The sequence below is a fragment of the Coenobita brevimanus genome, chromosome 110 (genome assembly GCF_032717465.1).
Source record: "Coenobita brevimanus isolate Jiangsu-jjx chromosome 110, ASM3271746v2, whole genome shotgun sequence".
Taxonomy (NCBI): Eukaryota; Metazoa; Arthropoda; class Malacostraca; order Decapoda; family Coenobitidae; genus Coenobita; species Coenobita brevimanus.
Window position 1 is genome coordinate 47,587,606 of NC_137063.1, and position 17,842 is coordinate 47,605,447.

Below are 17,842 nucleotides of genomic sequence, written 5' to 3' on the forward strand. Positions count from 1 at the left end.
AGTGAGTATAAAAATATGAAAAAAAATAAAAAGAAGAAAAAAAGGGAGAATGACAAAGTAAACCATGAAAGAAAAACATGAGGATACATACCAAAAACAAGAAATGAAAGAAGATAATAAGGTAATAATCAACACTGAGGCAGGCAAGAATAAAAATGTGAAATAACAAAAAACCATAGAAATATACACCACAACAGCAACTCTCACAGAACCCTGATATACTTTCTACCACTTACTTTGCTGATGCAATAACATCAGAGTGTTGGTGTGACTGCAGCAGGGTGGCAAGGTGTGCAGCAATGTGATCCTCGTACGCAGCCACCTGGGAGTGAAGTGAGTGGGGTTCAACCCGCGGGTCAAGACCGTGCTTGTGTTGTGGGCTTATCGCTACATGGCTCACGTAACTCATGATACTCCACCTGAAAAGGAAGGGATGGTAAAATTTAATCACACTGGACCATTTCTTAATTTAACTCGTGATTCTCCACTTGCAAGGAATGGAAAGGCAAAAATATGTAGAAGCTTGATACAATGAAATAGTAGAGCCAACCCCTTTTCCGTTTTTTTTTTTTTTTTTTTTTTTTTTTTTAACAGAACAGAGGAAGGAAAAACAAATGAATAAAAAAAATAATAATCCATACACCAGAATACTGGTGTCCTCTGTTCATAAAATATCTGTAACAGTTAGACTTGAACAGCTGTAGGATGAAGTTTGGAGGGAAACAACTCTGGGGAAGCAGGTTCCAAAGAGATGCAGTTGGGGGAATGAAAGAATTCTGATAGGCAGAAGTTCTGCAATATGGCTGAGTGACATTCCAGTCATGAGCACTACCAGATACCTGTGTGGCACAAGGGAAGGCATGGTGAGGTGGCACCACGGACTCAACTTCATCTGAGCATTTGCCATAAAAATATCCGTAAAATAATGCAAGGGAGGCAACATTCCTTCTTATTTGTAGAGGAGTTAGTTTATTTGTAATGGCAGGGTGGCTAATAATTCTAACTGCATTGTTCTGAATTTTGTCTAGTTGTTTTAATGCAACCTCTCCACATCCATTCCACAAGGGCGTGCAATATTCAAGCTGAGAGCACACATGACTCTTATAAATTATAGCTAACTGCTCGTTGGTGAAGAAGTTACAGACTCTGTACATTAACCCCCTGACCGCAGGGCGTCACTTTCGTGACGCTCTGGTGCAATGGATCATACCGTGGGGCGTCACTTTTGCGATTCTGTGTTATTTTGAATTCGCCCGGGCTTTGAAGTGGTCACTTGTATCATGTCAGTACTGCCAGTGTCTAACAATAGTCAGTGCTGTTATTGTCATCTGTTCACCCATCCACTGTTGACAATTTAGGCATTTCTCTCCATTCTTGAGTCCCCTCCCTATCTCCCCTCCATTATCCTCTCCTCCCGCCTGCCCCAGCTGTGCAGCACTAGGCAAATCTTGCCTGGATTTTTCCACTCATTTCGTCCATATGAGCCCTATGCCTTATTCTCATACAAAATAATATATATAAAAAAGAAAAAAGGTAATTGATAGTGCCATACACCTGGAATTGGCTAATTATCACCTGGCAACACCACACGTGCACTCGTTCGCTAATTTTCCCTGTTTATTTCCCCTTGAAATATGCTGTATGACCTGTTCTCATATTAAAAATATATATAAGAAAGGAAGGGAGAAGCCTAAGTGATATTTACATTCACCTGGAACTACCTAATTTATTATGTATTGTCTAGATTTCCTGCCAATCATTTCATAGCGTATACGGTATATTAGCAGCTGTCACCACGCTGAAGTTGGCAACCCTTCACTGCCCCTAGACCTCAGCATTCAGTTTACTCTCGTCCTTCAAGGTGAAATCACATCGGATTCGCGCCTGTCCAATTCCGCCGCTTTTTAGCCCCATGCAAAGATCCCTGTGACAACTACCCCTACTAAACCTCGTGTGGGAAGGGATAAAGGCTAAGTGACTCTGCTGTGGAATGTGAACTAGCTAATTTATCAATGATAATGATGGACAGCGACTACGATCTTTCTGGTCTCTAAAACAGTGCAAGTGAAAATGTAAATTATGTGTAAACAGCAAGTGAAAGAAATGAATGTATATATAACTGAACAGTGGAAAACAGTTTTATAAGTAGAAGTTGTGAAAGCAATGAAGAAAGTTAAGTTGGGGAAAGCCCCAGGAATTGATGGAGTGTGTGGTGAAATGCTGAAGCATGGGGGAAGAGATAGTAGTAGAATGGATGTGGAAGATGTGCAGATTGGCCTGGGAGGAAGGTAGAGTCCCGGAGGATTGGAAGTCAGGTATAATTATTCCCTTGTACAAAGGAAAAGGGGAAAAAGAAGTGTGTGGTAATCATAGGGGCTTTTGTCTTCTTAGTATAATAGGAAAAGTGTATGGTAGGATACTTATTGACAGAGTTAGAGAAAGAACAGAGGAATTAGTTGGAGAAGAACAAGGAGGCTTTAGGAAGGGAAGAGGTTGTGTAGATCAGATATTCATTCTTAGCTCTTTAGTGGAAACGATTCTAGAGAAGGGAAAGATGTTGTATGCGGCTTTCATGGATTTGGAGAAAGCATATGACAGGGTGGATAGACAAGGATTGTGGAAAGTATTAAGAATATATGGAGTAGATGGGAAGTTGTTGAATGCTGTGAAGAGTATGTATGATGGTGCTAAGGCTGCAGTGCATGTGGATGGTGAACTGGGTGAATTTTTCTCTTTGAAGGTTGGATGGTGAACTGAGTGAATTTTTCTCTTTGAAGGTTGGATGGTGAACTGAGTGAATTTTTCTCTTTGAAGGTTGGGTTGAAACAGGGATGTGTCATGTCTCCATGGTTGTTCAATCTGTACATGGATGGGGTAATAAAAGAGGTACAAGGTAGGGTAGCGGATGTTGGAGTGGCCCTGGTGAGAGAGGGCAGTGTTTGGAAACTCCCTGTACTGTTGTTTGCAGATGATACTGCGTTACTAAGTGAAGACGAAGGGGAGCTGAAAGGCTTGGTGGATTAGTTTGGGAGAGTGTGTAAGAAAAGGAATCTAAAGGTGAATGTAGGGAAGAGTAAAGTGATGGTCTTTGAGAGAGGTGAAGTAAGTGAATGTACAGCAAGGTTGGATGGTGAGGAACTGGAAAATGTGAGTACGTTTAAGTACTTGGGTAGTGTGATGAGTAAGGATGGAGGTTTGGAGGGTGAAGTGCTTGAAAGGGTACAGCAGGGAAGAAAGGTTGCTGGTTCCTTGAAAGCAGTGATAAGAAACAAGGAAGTGAGCATGGAAGTGAAAAAGTTACTACATGACAGTATTGCGATACCAACTCTAATGTATGGAAGTGAAGCTTGGACGTTGTTGGAGGGACATAAGTCAAGAGTGAGAGCAGTGGAAATGAGTTATTTAAGAGGAGCCTGTGGAGTCACATGGAGAGACAGGCTGACAAATGTGGATATAAAGGAGCGTTGTGGTGTGGATGTGGATGTGACAGGAAGCGTTAGGATGAATAAACTGAGGTGGTTTGGTCATGTGGAAAGGATGGAGGGTGAAAGACTGACGAAGAGAGTGTACGTGAGTAGGTGGAAGGGGGTAGAGGGAGGGAGAGGCCGAGGATGAGATGGAGGGATGGGGTGGAGAGGTATATGAGAGAGGGGGATGTGAGTTGGGAGCAGGACAGTGAAATGGCGGGGGACAGAGCGATGTGGAGGCAATTTGTTAGTGGCCACCCCATACGGGATTAAAGCGTCTGGCAATAGACAGATAGATAGAAAAGAGTGAACAATAAAATCTTCATGCTGACTCTCAACTCTCACCTGTCCAGCATCTTTGTTGTGGCACGTTCATATTTTTCGAGGATATGAGGGAGGTGAGTGTCATCATCACACGCAGACCCCCACCCTAATACCCTTGCTAGGTCATTGCCAGTACCCAGGGGCAACACACCTATCTGGCACTGGTTCTGTGAAGGGTCAAGGAAAGAGAATCAACAAGAATACTAATACACTATAATCCTGAAATTTGCAGGGATCAGGTTCCCCCAAACTCCACACATGTTGTGAATACTCCACACAGACCAAATTTTACATTGTGCTGACCTAAATTTACTTCACAATGTACTGATAACCTCATAGAAGGCATCTGCTGTTATATATATTATACAGTACATAACATACAAACAAACAAACAGCTTAAACAATTTCAATTCCTTAAACCACCATTAACAGATGCTAAAATGTGCATAAATACAGACAGCACACTGCAAAAGATGTCAAAGCAATAAAGGGGATAAAGTTGCCTGCAGCTATATAAACTTCTTCAGTACAGTGGAGTCTTTTGTAATTTATTCTTCTTATTTTCTGAAACTTTCATTCTACTTAGCAAAGGTCTTTCATACTGAAGAGGTTAATGAACGTTACATCTAAGACCTCAGGTTCAAAATTTTTAGAGTACAGGTAAACTACTCTATCAAATCAAAAGATAAAGTGATAATAAACGAATATAATTAGGACAGTCAAATTTACGTATTATTTTCCCATTCAACAGTTTTCCCACTCCTCACTGGTTATACTGTAATTCAACCTTTTGTCAACACATACAAATAAACAAAGTATAATACACTATTTCAGATATATTATTAACTTACTGTCATGTGTAGTTTATCAATTTCGGACAATACCCAGCCAACTGACCCATCACCACTGCATATCAATATTCTAAATGGGTTAAAGCACTTGAAAAGCCGCAGCCTGAAAATAAGAAAACCAATGTAAACATGCTGAAAGAGAATTATAGGTAAAGGTAATACCAATAGTACTTTCTGTAATTCTTTAAATTTGTTGTACAATACATAAATGCACTACAGTACCAACAATACTCCATCCATCATCCAATCATATCAGAGGTGGGCACTTAAGCAATCATTTCCACAAACCGCAAATTCCACAGCTGATGAAGTGTGATTTCATTTGTGGATTTGTGTTTATGACAAATTTTACGTAAAAATGCGGTTCTGCATTTGTGGAAGTAATTCCACAAACACAAAAATGTCCACAAACCAGCCTGACCTCTGAGAACTTTGACCAGTCTGTTTTTATGAAGGGCAACATGGACCTGCTCAAGATGACGTTGTCTCAGTTGTTGTAAGAGTCTGACCGTGACTGAGTAGTGAGGACCGAGGAGGTTTGAGCCAAGGAATAGAGGTGGACTGGTGTGTCAACTTGTCAAGTGTAAGCTGTACAGTGCAATGAATTTAATTCATTTATCTGCAATAGTGAATGATTTACCCTTGTTTTGTGGTAAAAAGTCTAATATCATCATCATCATCCAATCCCACACTGCCCCATGAGGAGCGTGGGAGCCTGGGACTAGGCAAGTTGGTCCTGACATTTAAGATGAGAGTGACCAGCCTCACTCATCCCTAGGTGGCATTACGTGAGCAATATACCCAAACCACCCCTTGGATATAAACCTTCAAAGGCTCAATCTGACTGGAGCGCCGTAATTATTCATTAAACCACCAGGCACCAAAATTTGGTTATGTGGTTACCACCCAGGGTAGTAAATGATTTCCTGGTGTACAGGAAACCATTTGGCTTGTCACTCAGTGTAGAGTCACCCACAGGCAGAAGGAAGAGGAAAGAATGAAGGAAAGAAACACAGAAGAGGGAGTGTAAAGTTACCAGCAGGCAGAAGCACGAGGAAAGAATGATGGAAAGACAGAAGAGGATGGAAGGAAAGAAGGATGGAGGAGAGGAAAGGGCAGACACCCCAGAGCAGCACTACATCAAATGTGTAGATGGTGAGTGCCCCCACCTACCACAAAAAGTCTAATAAACAAATATAATAATATTTAAATATACAGTTTAGCTTTACTGAAAAAATAATTTTATATATCCCATTCAGTACTACAGACAATTTCCATACTTCATAAAGTCACCTATTGTTAGTAAGAACTGAGTACCTGTAAATAAATACATTATTGTAGTGGATGAGTAACTAGATGATATTTTTCATAATCAAGGAATTAAAAATCATCTCTAGTTACTCATTTCATCATTCATCATCATCCAATCCTACCTTGCCCCATGAGGAGCGTAGGAACCCGGGGATAAGCAATTTGGTCCTGACATTTAAGATGAGAGTGACCAGCCTCACTCATCCTGAGAGGCATTACGTGAGCAATAACCCCCAACCACCCCTTCGATATAAACCTTCACTGGCTCAATCCGACTGGAATGCCATTATTACCCACTAAACCACCGAGCCCCAAAATCTGGTTATGTGGTTACCACCTAGCATAGTAAATGGTTTCCTGGTGTACAGGAAACCATTTGGTTTGTCACTCAGTGTAGAGTCACACACAGGCAGAAGGAAGAGGAAAGAATGAAGGAAAGAAAGACAGAAGTGGGAGTGACTTTACACTCCCTCTTCTGTCTTTGTACCCATTTACTGTCTAAACTAACTACATACCGTATTACTATATACTTATCCATCATCCTGTCCTCTCTGCCTCATCAAGACAACAGAAGCACTGGGCTAGGCTACTCAGTTGTAACATTTCAGGTGAGGATGACCAACCTTGCTTGCCTTTGAGCTGCATCATGTGAGCAATAAGCAATCACCCTCAGATGTAAACTCTTACTGGTCTTGTTCAGTTGGAGTGCCTTACTCCACTAGACCACCAGCTTACTAAAAAAAAAAAAAAGGGGGGGGGAGGGGGAGGGGAAGTGTACAGTCAGGGTGCCCGAAGTTAGGCTACTGTGGTCCTGATCACTCAAGTTGTAAGAGACCACCCTACTTCCCTGCTAGTGTTTAGGTGATCAAAAAACTTCAGCCATCTCTTGGTTTGAACTATGGCAGATTACCACCTGCTCTCGTCCTAGCTGAGACCTCTAACAACCGTGCCACAGGATCATGCAAACCAATAAAAACCATACAAAATAGCAAACCAAGAAAACCACACAAACCAGCTTACCCCAGGAGTGGTCCCCCATTCATAAGGTCAAACACCTGGGCAGGGTTAAGAAGCTGCTTGAAACGGCGCAGGAACCTCACCCCCTGGTTGTCCCCACTCTTGCTGTTGACAAACACCAGTAGTGGTGAACACCCCTGGGGTCTGGTGGCCTCCCATGACTCATCTGTGCCTATTGGAGATAAGACTGATTACTACAATGATTTTCTTGAGGGGAGGTGGTGGCTGAATCGGTAGAGAGGCGGCCTGCGGTCCTAATGGACCCAGGATCGAATCCCGGCTGGGGCAGGGAACAGTTTAAGGATTTGAATTTCCTACAAGCAGACTTTCCTGATCTACCAGATGACCTGCCGACATGTCGTAAAAATACCCCCGCTAATACCAATACACCAATCCTGTATGAGACAGCCCTAGCATGTATTCAATATGGATGGTGGGTGTTAGTACCAAAGTGGTGACATGTGGAGGTGAAGGAGGACTACTGGGCCTTGGGATAGGTCACTGCCCCAGAGAAATAGGCCCTGAAGCCTTTGCCCAGAGTCGGACACATTTAAAAAAAAAAAAAAAAAAAAAAAAAAAAAAAAAAAGTGCCATGTGATGTCAAAATTAGACTTATCTTTCTCATTATTTTATTCCCAATTGCACAGTTTCTGTATCCAACCACTAACAAACACCACCACTCACAGCCTCGCTCCCTAGTGAAATCCTTAACTTCACCAATACTAGCAAGGTGGTATATAAATGTTCTTGAGATTCTGTGGCCATGAGATACTGTATTATCATTTTGTGGCTCCTACAACTCACTCTTGTCTGAATAAAATCATCTGGCATTAGCTTGAATAGAATATCATGGCTGTTCTGACTGTAAGAGAGTTAACGGTGACAGTGTTACCACTCTCTGGCCTCAAAGACTCACTCTCAGCTGAATAAATCACCCTACTGAATAAAATCAACATGCATTAGCTGGTATAGAATGCTAAAGTTGTTCCAGTCATGAAAGAGTTACACTATAGAAGACAACTAAGTGTTGAGCTGATGGCACGAATGGTTAGGTTGAGTAACGATTAAGACAGAGCATCAGGAGTATGTGGGAGTACCTATGGTGGTGAGGGCAGTGGGGGGTACGATGGATACTCTGCAGGGACCCAGAGGGCAACGTATGGGGTGGAGTGGTCGACACGCTGTATGTACCATTGCACGGCACCAAAGACACCGCCAGTCCTGTAATCTGTAACATAAGCAACTTATTTTTTAGTTTATGTACCAGTATTAAGACTTACACCGAAACACTGTATAAGCAGATTCAACTGAACTGTCTGTAAAGAAAGAATACAAAATAACTTTATGTTTTGTATTCCTCAACAGTCCATTTGCATCCACAAAATACCACTGTAAAGTCTTTCTTTTTTTACACAGGATATCTCAGCTTGAATACACTGTGAACAGTCTGAACCATTCTCACTAAATAAACTGTCTTCCAAATTGTCCAAATTGTAAATTAAAAAATCCTAATTCTCATAGATCAGTAATTTCTATGTAATATCTATTATTTCTGTAAGCCCAGTTTAAGTAGCTTTCCAACCAGATTTTGAGACTCCCCTGATTACCAAAAAATATCATCCAGTATAACATACATGCTCCAACTAATTAAACAGAACAAATTAGTTTGATGTCTTTTTTTTCGTAAATAAGTGTTCATTAATTTCTTTATTGCTCCTACTTCTTCAACATGTGCAAGATTAGACCAGTCAACCACCAACATAATGCTGACTGCTGAAGTGGTCAGTATTTATTTCAATCACCTTCATCTTCATCCTGACCTAATTTTCAGATTTGCATGGGGTGAGGAGATCCAGAGCACAGCTCTCTGTCTCACTGGAGAAATGAAACTGAGAAAAGGCAACAAAGGTATATGCTGTCCTCCTCCTGTGTCTTGTGAAATACCATACAGTACTGTATGAAGCTACCAGCAATACAAACAATGGGTGGTGGGGTCATCATATCCCTATTTCTGGATGCAGTACTGAGTTCTGCTAAAATGTGCCTCTGAAGTACATCATGCAGCTACAAACAGTGGGAATTGTATGCCCATCTTGGCATACAATCAATAACTGTAAATCATGACTATATGATTCACAAGAAGTAAAGGCATAAAAATTTTCACAACAAAAATGCAGCCAATTGAAAATAACTGATCTCATAGGAAGCTGAAAAAAGTAGGTGCCACATGACATGATTCTGTAAGTACTGTAATAAGCTTGTAAGTGAAGGCACTGATGGATTTCAGTAAAATGAAACTGCTACTACAAACTAATAATATTTCCAAAGTGACAATAAATCACAAATTTCTGGATTGATAATGAAATATGAGTAAAAACAACAATAAGGGTAAACAATGGGAAAAGGACAAAACAACTGGAATAAGAGAAAAAGCAGTAAGAGAAAGCATAAATCAACAGAAGAAAACAATGAGTGAGGGAAAATAAAACCAGCAGTAAGAGAAAACAAGCAGAGGCGTGTGCAGTGGGGGGGGAAAAAAAAAAAAAATGGCAAGGAGACACCACCCCAAGAGTGTTTGTCTTGTGATTCACCCAAGTGGACTCAGCCAGTCATCCCAGCCACAGGTTTGCTCAACAAGCCTGCATCCACATCACCTGCTTGCTGGTGTGGGTGGTTGCAGGTATGGGTTTTGCATAGTGTAACCCATACAAGTGACCCCACTACATTCAGGTGGGTGCAGGCAAGAACTTCAAAGGGTTATAGTTATCCACAACTCCCACCTGCAACCATCTGTGCCACAAAGTATTTGATGTGGATGCTGCCTAAGAGGGCATCATCATGTGGGAAAAAACAATAATAATAATAATCTATCTATATATCTATCTATTGCCAGACGCCTTAATCCCGTACGGGATGGCCACAAACAAACTGCCTCCACGTCACCCTGTCCCCCGCCATTTCACTGCCCTGCTCCCAACTCACACCCTTCCCTCTCTCATATACCTCTCCACTCCATCCCATCCTCGGCCTCCCCCTCCCTCTCCCCCCCTTCCACCTCACTCACATACACTCTCTTCGTCAGTCTCTCACTCTCCATCCTCTTCACATGGCCAAACCACCTCCGTGTTTCCTCATAACGCTTCCTATCACATCCACATCCGCACCACAATGCTCCTTTATATCCTCATTTGTTAGCCTGTCTCTCCATGTGACTCCACAGGCGCCTCTTAAATAACTCATTTCCACTGCTCTCACTCTTGACTTGTGTCCTTCCAACAACGTCCGAGCATCATTTCCATACGTTAGAGTTGGTATCACAATACTGTCATGTAGTAACTTTTTCACTTCCATGCTCAATTCCCTGTTTCTTATCACTGCTTTCAAGGAACCAACAACCTTTCTTCCTTGTTGTACCCTTTCAAGCACTTCACCCTCCAAACTTCCATCCTTACTCATCACACTACCCAAGTACTTAAACATACTCACATTTTCCATTTCCTCACCATCCAACCTCACTGTACATTCACTCGCTTCACCTCTCTCAAAGACCATCACTTTACCCTTCCCTACATTCACCTTTAGATTCCGTTTCTTACACACTCTCCCAAACTCATCCACCAAGCCTTTCAGCTCCCCTTCGTCATCACTTAACAACATAGTATCATCTGCAAATAACAGTACAGGGAGTTTCCAAACACTGCCCTCTCTCTCTAGGGCCACTCCAACATCCACTACCCTACCTTGTACCTCTTTTATTACCCCATCCATGTACAGATTGAACAACCATGGAGACATGACACATCCCTGTTTCAACCCAACCTTCAAAGAGAAAAAATCACTCAGTTCACCATCCACATGTACTGCAGCCTTAGCACCATCATACATACTCTTCACAGCATTCAACAACTTCCCATCTACTCCATATATTCTTAATACTTTCCACAATCCTTGTCTATCCACCCTGTCATATGCTTTCTCCAAATCCATGAAGGCCGCATACAACTTCTTTCCCTTCTCTAGAAACTTTCCACTAAAGATCTATGAATGAATATCTGATCTACACAACCTCTTGCTTTCCTAAAGCCTCCTTGTTCTTCTCCAACTAATTCCTCTGATATTTCCCTAACTCTGTCAATAAGTATCCTACCATACACTTTTCCTATTACATTTAGAGGACAAATGCCCCTATGAATACCACACACTTCTTTTTCCCCTTTTCCTTTGTACAAGGGAATAATCATACCTGACTTCCAATCCTCCGGGACTCTTCCTTCCTTCCAGGCCAATCTGCACATCCTCCACATCCACTCTAATACTATCTCTCCCCCATGCATCAGCATATCACCACACACTCCAATAATAATAATAATAATAATGATAATTATAATATTAATAACAAAACAAGATGAGTTACAGCTCTGGAAACCCACCTGAGCACTGAGCCACATGTCTTCTCACACACAGCACACTTGGCAGACACTGGGAGGTTCCCCTCCAACCACTGGTGAGGCATCGCAAGGTTCTGCAATAGGGAGAAAGAGAATGACAATGTTATGTCAAGGGGCCATGAAATGCTCACATATGCATTCTCTTTTATGGTTCTGTGAGAGAAAGGGGATGTGAAATGTCCATACAAGTGCTCCTCATTTAAGGCTCTGTGGGAGAGATAGAGACAGGTTGTGTTTTGTCGAGAGGCCATGAAATGCTCATTTATGTGTTTTCTTTCAAGGTTCTGTGGGAGAGAGAGGGCCTATGAAATGTCCATACAAGTGCTCCTCATTAGGTTCTGTGGGAAGTGAGGGAGTATATTATGTCAAAGGGCTATGAAGTATTCATATAGGTGTTCTCTTTTAAGGTTCTGTGGGAGAGTGAGGGTGTGTTTTATGTTGAGGGTATGTGAAATTCTCTGTTGCTTGTTTAACCCTTAGGTTGTCTTCCTTCTTCTCTTTAACTTATTCCATTACTCCAGCCTTCTTTAACTTCCCTCTGGTTTCTCCTCCCTCTCCTCATCCCTCTATTTCCTTTCCTCCTCCATTTACCTCCCCATTTCCCTCCTTTCTCATCTTTCCTCCCTAACCTCTCACCACTCCTCCCTCACCTCTCCTTATTCTTCACTTGCCTCATCTCCTTCCCCTCTCATCACCCTCCACCCTCCTCCTCTTCTTCCTCCCCTCTCATCTCTCCTCCCACTCCCATCCCATTCACTCATGAAGATTATTTTCCTTGGGGCATTGTCTCACTCTTTTACTTTCCATTCTCCATCTTGGGCTTTTCTCTCCACTTCCACCAACTGCATTTCCACCTTTGCTCAAACTGCTCTTTCACATCCAGCTGCATCCATATTGCTCTCTCTCTCTCACTTCCCTACACCCACAATACTGCCATATATCCACCTTCACCCAGACAGGATCCCTATATACCCATCAACACCCATGCTACTCATCTAAGCTCACACCCACATCATCTTCCCACACATTCCCCACACCCACACATACCCATACCCATCAACACCCACACCTAAACCCACACCCATACCAAGACCCAACTACACCCACACCACTCCCCCCACACCTACACCTACAACCCATCCAGACTCTCCCTCTTTTTTCTCCTTTTCACCTGCCCACCCTCTTTTTTCCTTCCCTCTCTCCCTCTTCCTTCTCCCCACCTCTCCATTTGCCTCCCAATTCTCTTCTCTCTTTCTTCCTTCCTTCCCTCCCTCCTCCTTTCTCCTCCCCACCCTCTTCTCTCCTTCTTCCATCCCTCTCTCTTCCTTTCTCCTCTCCACATTCTTTTCTTCTTCCCTCCCTCCTCTCCCATCATCTTCTTTCTCTCCACTTCTCCCTATTTCCTCTCTTTTCTCTACCTAACCCTCTTTTCTCCTTCTTTTCTACTCTCCTTCCTCTTCATTCTTCTCTCCACGCTCTTCCCTCCTCCATCCCTCCCTCCCTCTCTCCATCCTTCCTCCTTTCCTCCCTCCATCCCTCTTCCTTTCTCTTCCCCACCCTCTTTTCTCCTTCTTCCCTTCCTCCCTCTTCCTTTCTCCTCCTTACCCTCTTCTCTCCTTCCCTCCCTCCCCTCCCACCCTCTTCTTCTCTTCACCTCTCCCTCTCTCTTCTCCTTTCTCCACCAAACCCTCTTTTCTCCTTCCCTTCCTTTTAATTTTTCCTCTCCACCCTCTTCTCTCCTCCTTCCATCCCTCCCCCTTCCTTTCCGTTCCTCATTCTCTTCTCTCCTCTTCTCTCTCCCTCCAACTATCCCTCTCCCTTTCTCCTCCCCATCTTCATCTATTATTCTCTCCCTCTTCCTTTCTCTTCCCTACCCTCTTCTCTCCCCCCCTCCCTCATTTTCTTTCTCCTCCCATCTCCCCGTCCTCCTCCCTTAAGCCTCTGGCCTTTCATTCATCCTTACAAAAATTTTTAAACTTTGACTCAACACTTTTTCAATTCACCTCTTGCCTAATATTTCTCCTCTTCTTCCTCCTCTTGCTCTTTCCTTTCTTCTTCCTCATCCTACTTCATCTTTTTCCCTTTCCCCCTTTCTTGGCATTTTATGTCCTCTTCTTTTTATTTTTCCCCCTTTATCATTCTTTAAGCTTTTGTTTCATTTTCTGTCTTCCCTTTCTCCATTTGTCTTCGTTTTCTTCTTCACCTTCCTTTACTCTTTTGTTACATTTTGTATTCTCTTCGTCTCCTTTCAGTTTTTTTTTCTTACTCCATATTCCTACCCTTTCACTCTTTTCCCTTCATTCTCTCCTCTCCTCTCTTGCTTTTTCTCCCCCCTTTTATCATCCTTTTCTTCATTATCTTATCTTTCATTCATTCTCATCATCCTCTCCTCTCTTACATACTTCCCTCCTATACTGTATATCCTTCCTCCTCTCTCTGATACTTTCTCTTTCTAATCTTTTTCCTCTTACCTTCCCTCCCTCCCTCCTGCCTTCCCTTCATCCTCTGCTTTCCTCCTCCCATATTCCTTCCCTCTCTTCCATTACCTGTCCCAACCTTTTCTCCCACTCCATCCTCCCCTCCTTTGCACTGTCTCCTCCCATTCTCCCTTCCTTTTCTCCAACTTTCCCACTCCTTCTTTATTTTTTCCTTTCTTTTCTTCCTTCCTTTTGTTTCCTCTCCTCCACTGCATTCTTTCCTCCCATTCTTCCTTCCCTCCCTCCACCCTTCCTACTCTTTCTTTACTTTTTTTCTTCGTTCCTCTCTTCTCCTCTCTTCCATTTCTTCTCCTTCCACCCTTGCAACTCATCCTTTATCTTTTACCATCATTTCTTCCCTTCCTCCTTTCCTCTCTTCTGTTTCCTCTTTTTTATCATCCTTCCTTCCTCCCTTCCTCTCCTCTCTTCCATTTCCTCTCATATAATACTTTCTTCCTTCCCTCCTCTCCTTTCTTCTGTCCTCTCTCTCTCTCTCTCCGCACCCCAGGGACCTCATTATCCAACCAACCAATCGGGAGAAGGGACACAGTCTTTGAATTTTCCCGCTGGGGTCACGTGACTGGTGGAGCGAGCGAGCGAGAGAGAGAGAGAGAGAGAGAGAGACACACACACACACACACACACACACACACACACACTTTCATCTATGATCTATATATAGCAACTTAAACCCTCTAAATTCGGCTGACGTCACTTGAATTTCTCGTGAATAAATATAAATAATAAATGAGTAAATAAATGAATAAACTACCAACCCGATTATTCATTGCCAGACGCCATGTATCCCAGACAGGGTGGCCAAGGGCTTAGAGTTAATTGTTTTACAGGGAGGGGCACTAATCCTCCACCAACCCCACTTGACGTAGGGATGCCAACAGCATCTGGTGTTCCCAGGCGGTCACCCATCCAAGTACTAACCAGACCCAACGTTGCTTAACTTCGCTGATCGAACAGGAAGCGGTGTACTCAACGTGGTATGGCCGATTATGATATAATTAATTTTTTATTAGCAACAGGTGAGAAAATAGGCTAACCTGCTTTTACAGCATTATTAAAGGTGAATAAAAGGGGAAGGGTGTGGAGTATGGGGTGTGGAGTAGAGATAGGGTGTGGGGTAGGGATAGGATGTGGGTGTGGGGTTTGTTTGTGGGACATGGGATGTGGATGTGAGACAGGTATAGGGTGTGTGGTAGGTATAGGGTGTGAGTGTGAGGTATGGGGTGTGGATGTGGGGTAGGTATAGGGTGTGGGGTAGGGATAGGGATAGGGTGTGGATGCAGGGTAGGTATAAGGTGTGGGTGTGGGGTATGGGGTGTGGATGTGGGGTAGGTATAGGGTGTAGGGTAGGGGTAGGGATAGGATGTGGATATGGGGTATGGATAGGGTGTGGAGTTGGGATAGGGTGTGGAGTTGGGGTATGGGGTGTGGATGTGGGGTAAGGATAGGGTGTGGGGTGAGGGAAAAGGATAAGGTGTGGGGTAGGGATAAGGTGTAGGGTGTGGGGCAGGGACAGGATGTGGGGTGTGGTGTATGGATATGGTATGGGGTATGGTAGGGATGGGGTGTGGGTTGTGCAATAGGGATAGGGTGTGGGGTAGGGATGGGGGGTGGGTTGTGAGACAGGGATAGGGATAGGGTGTGGGATAGGGAAAAGATGTGCGATAGCGATAAGGTGTGGGGTAGGGATAAGGTTGTGGGGTGTGGGGTTGGGATAAGGTGTGGGGTGTAGGGTAGGGATGGGGTGTGGGTTGTGGGATAGGGATAAGGTGTGGGGTGTGGGGTAGGGATAGGGTGTGCGGTAGGGATAGAGAGTGGCATAGGGATAGGGTATGGGGTAGGGATAGGGTGTGGGGTGTGTGGTAGGGATAGGGTGTCGGGTGTGAGGTGTGGGGTTGGGATAAGATGTGGAATGTAGGGTATGGATTGGGTGTGAGGTGTGGGGTAGGTATACGGTGTGGGGTAGGGATAAGGTGTGGAGTGTAGGGTGTGGATGGAGTGTGGGGTACGGGATAAAGGATGGGACCCTTATTTGTTGCCTGTTAACTCAATTTCAAATAAGTTTCACAGCACAGAACGCAGATATTAATTAATCCAAAACTTTACATGGAAGGAGGCCAAGGTTATGCGTACGTCAATGCCTCACGACCTACTCTTTATGTTGGAAGAGACCATATTATTACGGCACAGGAGGGGATGTGGCTAGGGCTTCCATTCTCCTGTGACTCGTGTACGAAATGAGATTAAAGACTCGTGCTGTGATTCCCCCACCCCATGTGAGTAACTGAATTAGGGCGGTAACTGTGATGAAGGCAGGGGTGCACCCAAGGAGGCAGTGGAGGCGATGGGGTCAGTCATCTATGATGACCTGTTTTAACCCTGTCAGTCCCATGGTGTATTTCTGCAACACCCATTGAGGCGGCAAAATCCAGAGTGTGTTCCTAACTGTGTCATTCACTGAATGATGCATTGTACATTTCTCATGGATGAAATCTGGCAAACTGCAACAGTAGTTTTATGAACGTCAAACGTTCACTTCATCGATTTCTGCCGCACCCACAAGGGTTCAGGCCTTACGATGGGTGTTGATATTGTATTTGGTGTGCGTCTTGGGTGTGTTCAGGGTGTGTCAGAATGAACAGGGGTGTGTCCAAAGACAAAGGACACCCTTGAATATACGTTCGGGTGGTGGGTATGGTCAGGGTGGAGGCAGCTTATCATAGGTGTCCATTGTCTTGTTATAACTTAATCTTGTTACCTCCAGGCAACTTTCTTAACTCTGGAGAAAACGTATATAGGGACAGAATGAGTAAAAGTCTCCAGTAACTCCCTCCTAAACTACATACATCTATCTATCTACCTATCTATATTTATATACATGCATACATACATACAGCATATATATATATATATATATATATATATATATATATATATATATATATATATATATATATATATATATATATTTTCACACACATACAGTATACGTAGAAGTTATGCATGTATGTATCTCAGTATTATACTATATATATATATATATATATATATATATATATATATATATATATATATATATATATATATATATACATATATATACAGTATTTGTAGAAGTCATGCATGTATGTATCTAAGTATTTACGTTTTCCTCAACCGTTCCATCTATCGGAAATAAATCATCACACTGCCCTCCTCTCTTCCTGTTTCTCCCATCTTTCCTGTCACTTCTTATTGCTTTTCTTTCCCTTACAGGTGGCTTTACATCGAGTGACAAACCAAATGGTTTCATGTAAGCCAAGAAACCATTTACAACGGTGGGTGGTAACCATATAACCAGAACATACGTGCTCCCTACGTGTCAGCAAGTGGGTTGGTGGAGAGTTAGTGCCCCTCCCCGTAAAACAAATAACTCAAAGTCAAATGACCACCCCTTACGGGATTATGGCGTCTGGCAATAGATAGATAGATAGACCTGCATGTAAAACTATCAACTTCATGGACTCTCATTACCGATAAATCTTCTTCACCTCATTCACTTATCATCAACCCAAATTCCACAAATAAAACTTTCCTCTTTTCAGTATGATGCTTATTAAATTTACTCTTGCTACTGCCAGACGATTTTATTCACCTGAGATCCACGGTAGTGAACAGGTTATCAGCTAGTTTCCAGTTACCTGTATATCCTCTCTCTCTCTCTCTCTCTCTCTCTCTCAAAAAACTTCTTCTTCTTCTTCCGTTATTTACATTTTTTTCTTGCTCACAATCAGCCTCTGTCAATATTAATCCTATCCCTATTGACTTTCTCTCCTTCCTCCCTCTCTCTCTCTCTCTCTCTCTCTCTCCTAGGAGGGTGAATTACCGGCTTATGTCACCACGGTTATTTCCACTTCACTTGCATGATGATTCTGATACTGTCAGGTAGG

General features: G+C 43.0%; 1 protein-coding gene and 1 non-coding gene across 2 annotated transcripts in view; both read right to left on the reverse strand.

Moving 5' to 3' along the window:
* Positions 1 to 17,842, reverse strand: part of LOC145417576 (diacylglycerol kinase delta) — a 172,708-nt gene that overhangs the window by 44,269 nt on the left and 110,597 nt on the right. The window contains exons 7-12 of the mRNA XM_080286282.1: positions 11,401 to 11,492; positions 8,068 to 8,198; positions 6,974 to 7,142; positions 4,643 to 4,745; positions 3,813 to 3,958; positions 237 to 419 (exon numbers count right to left, since the gene is read on the reverse strand). Of these exons, the coding sequence (XP_080142408.1) occupies positions 237 to 419; positions 3,813 to 3,958; positions 4,643 to 4,745; positions 6,974 to 7,142; positions 8,068 to 8,198; positions 11,401 to 11,492 (824 nt within the window). The remainder of the gene's footprint in view (positions 1 to 236; positions 420 to 3,812; positions 3,959 to 4,642; positions 4,746 to 6,973; positions 7,143 to 8,067; positions 8,199 to 11,400; positions 11,493 to 17,842) is intronic.
* LOC145417609 (5S ribosomal RNA) lies at positions 14,786 to 14,904 on the reverse strand. Its single transcript, XR_013900514.1, has one exon. It is a non-coding gene; the product is annotated as a 5S ribosomal RNA (ribosomal RNA).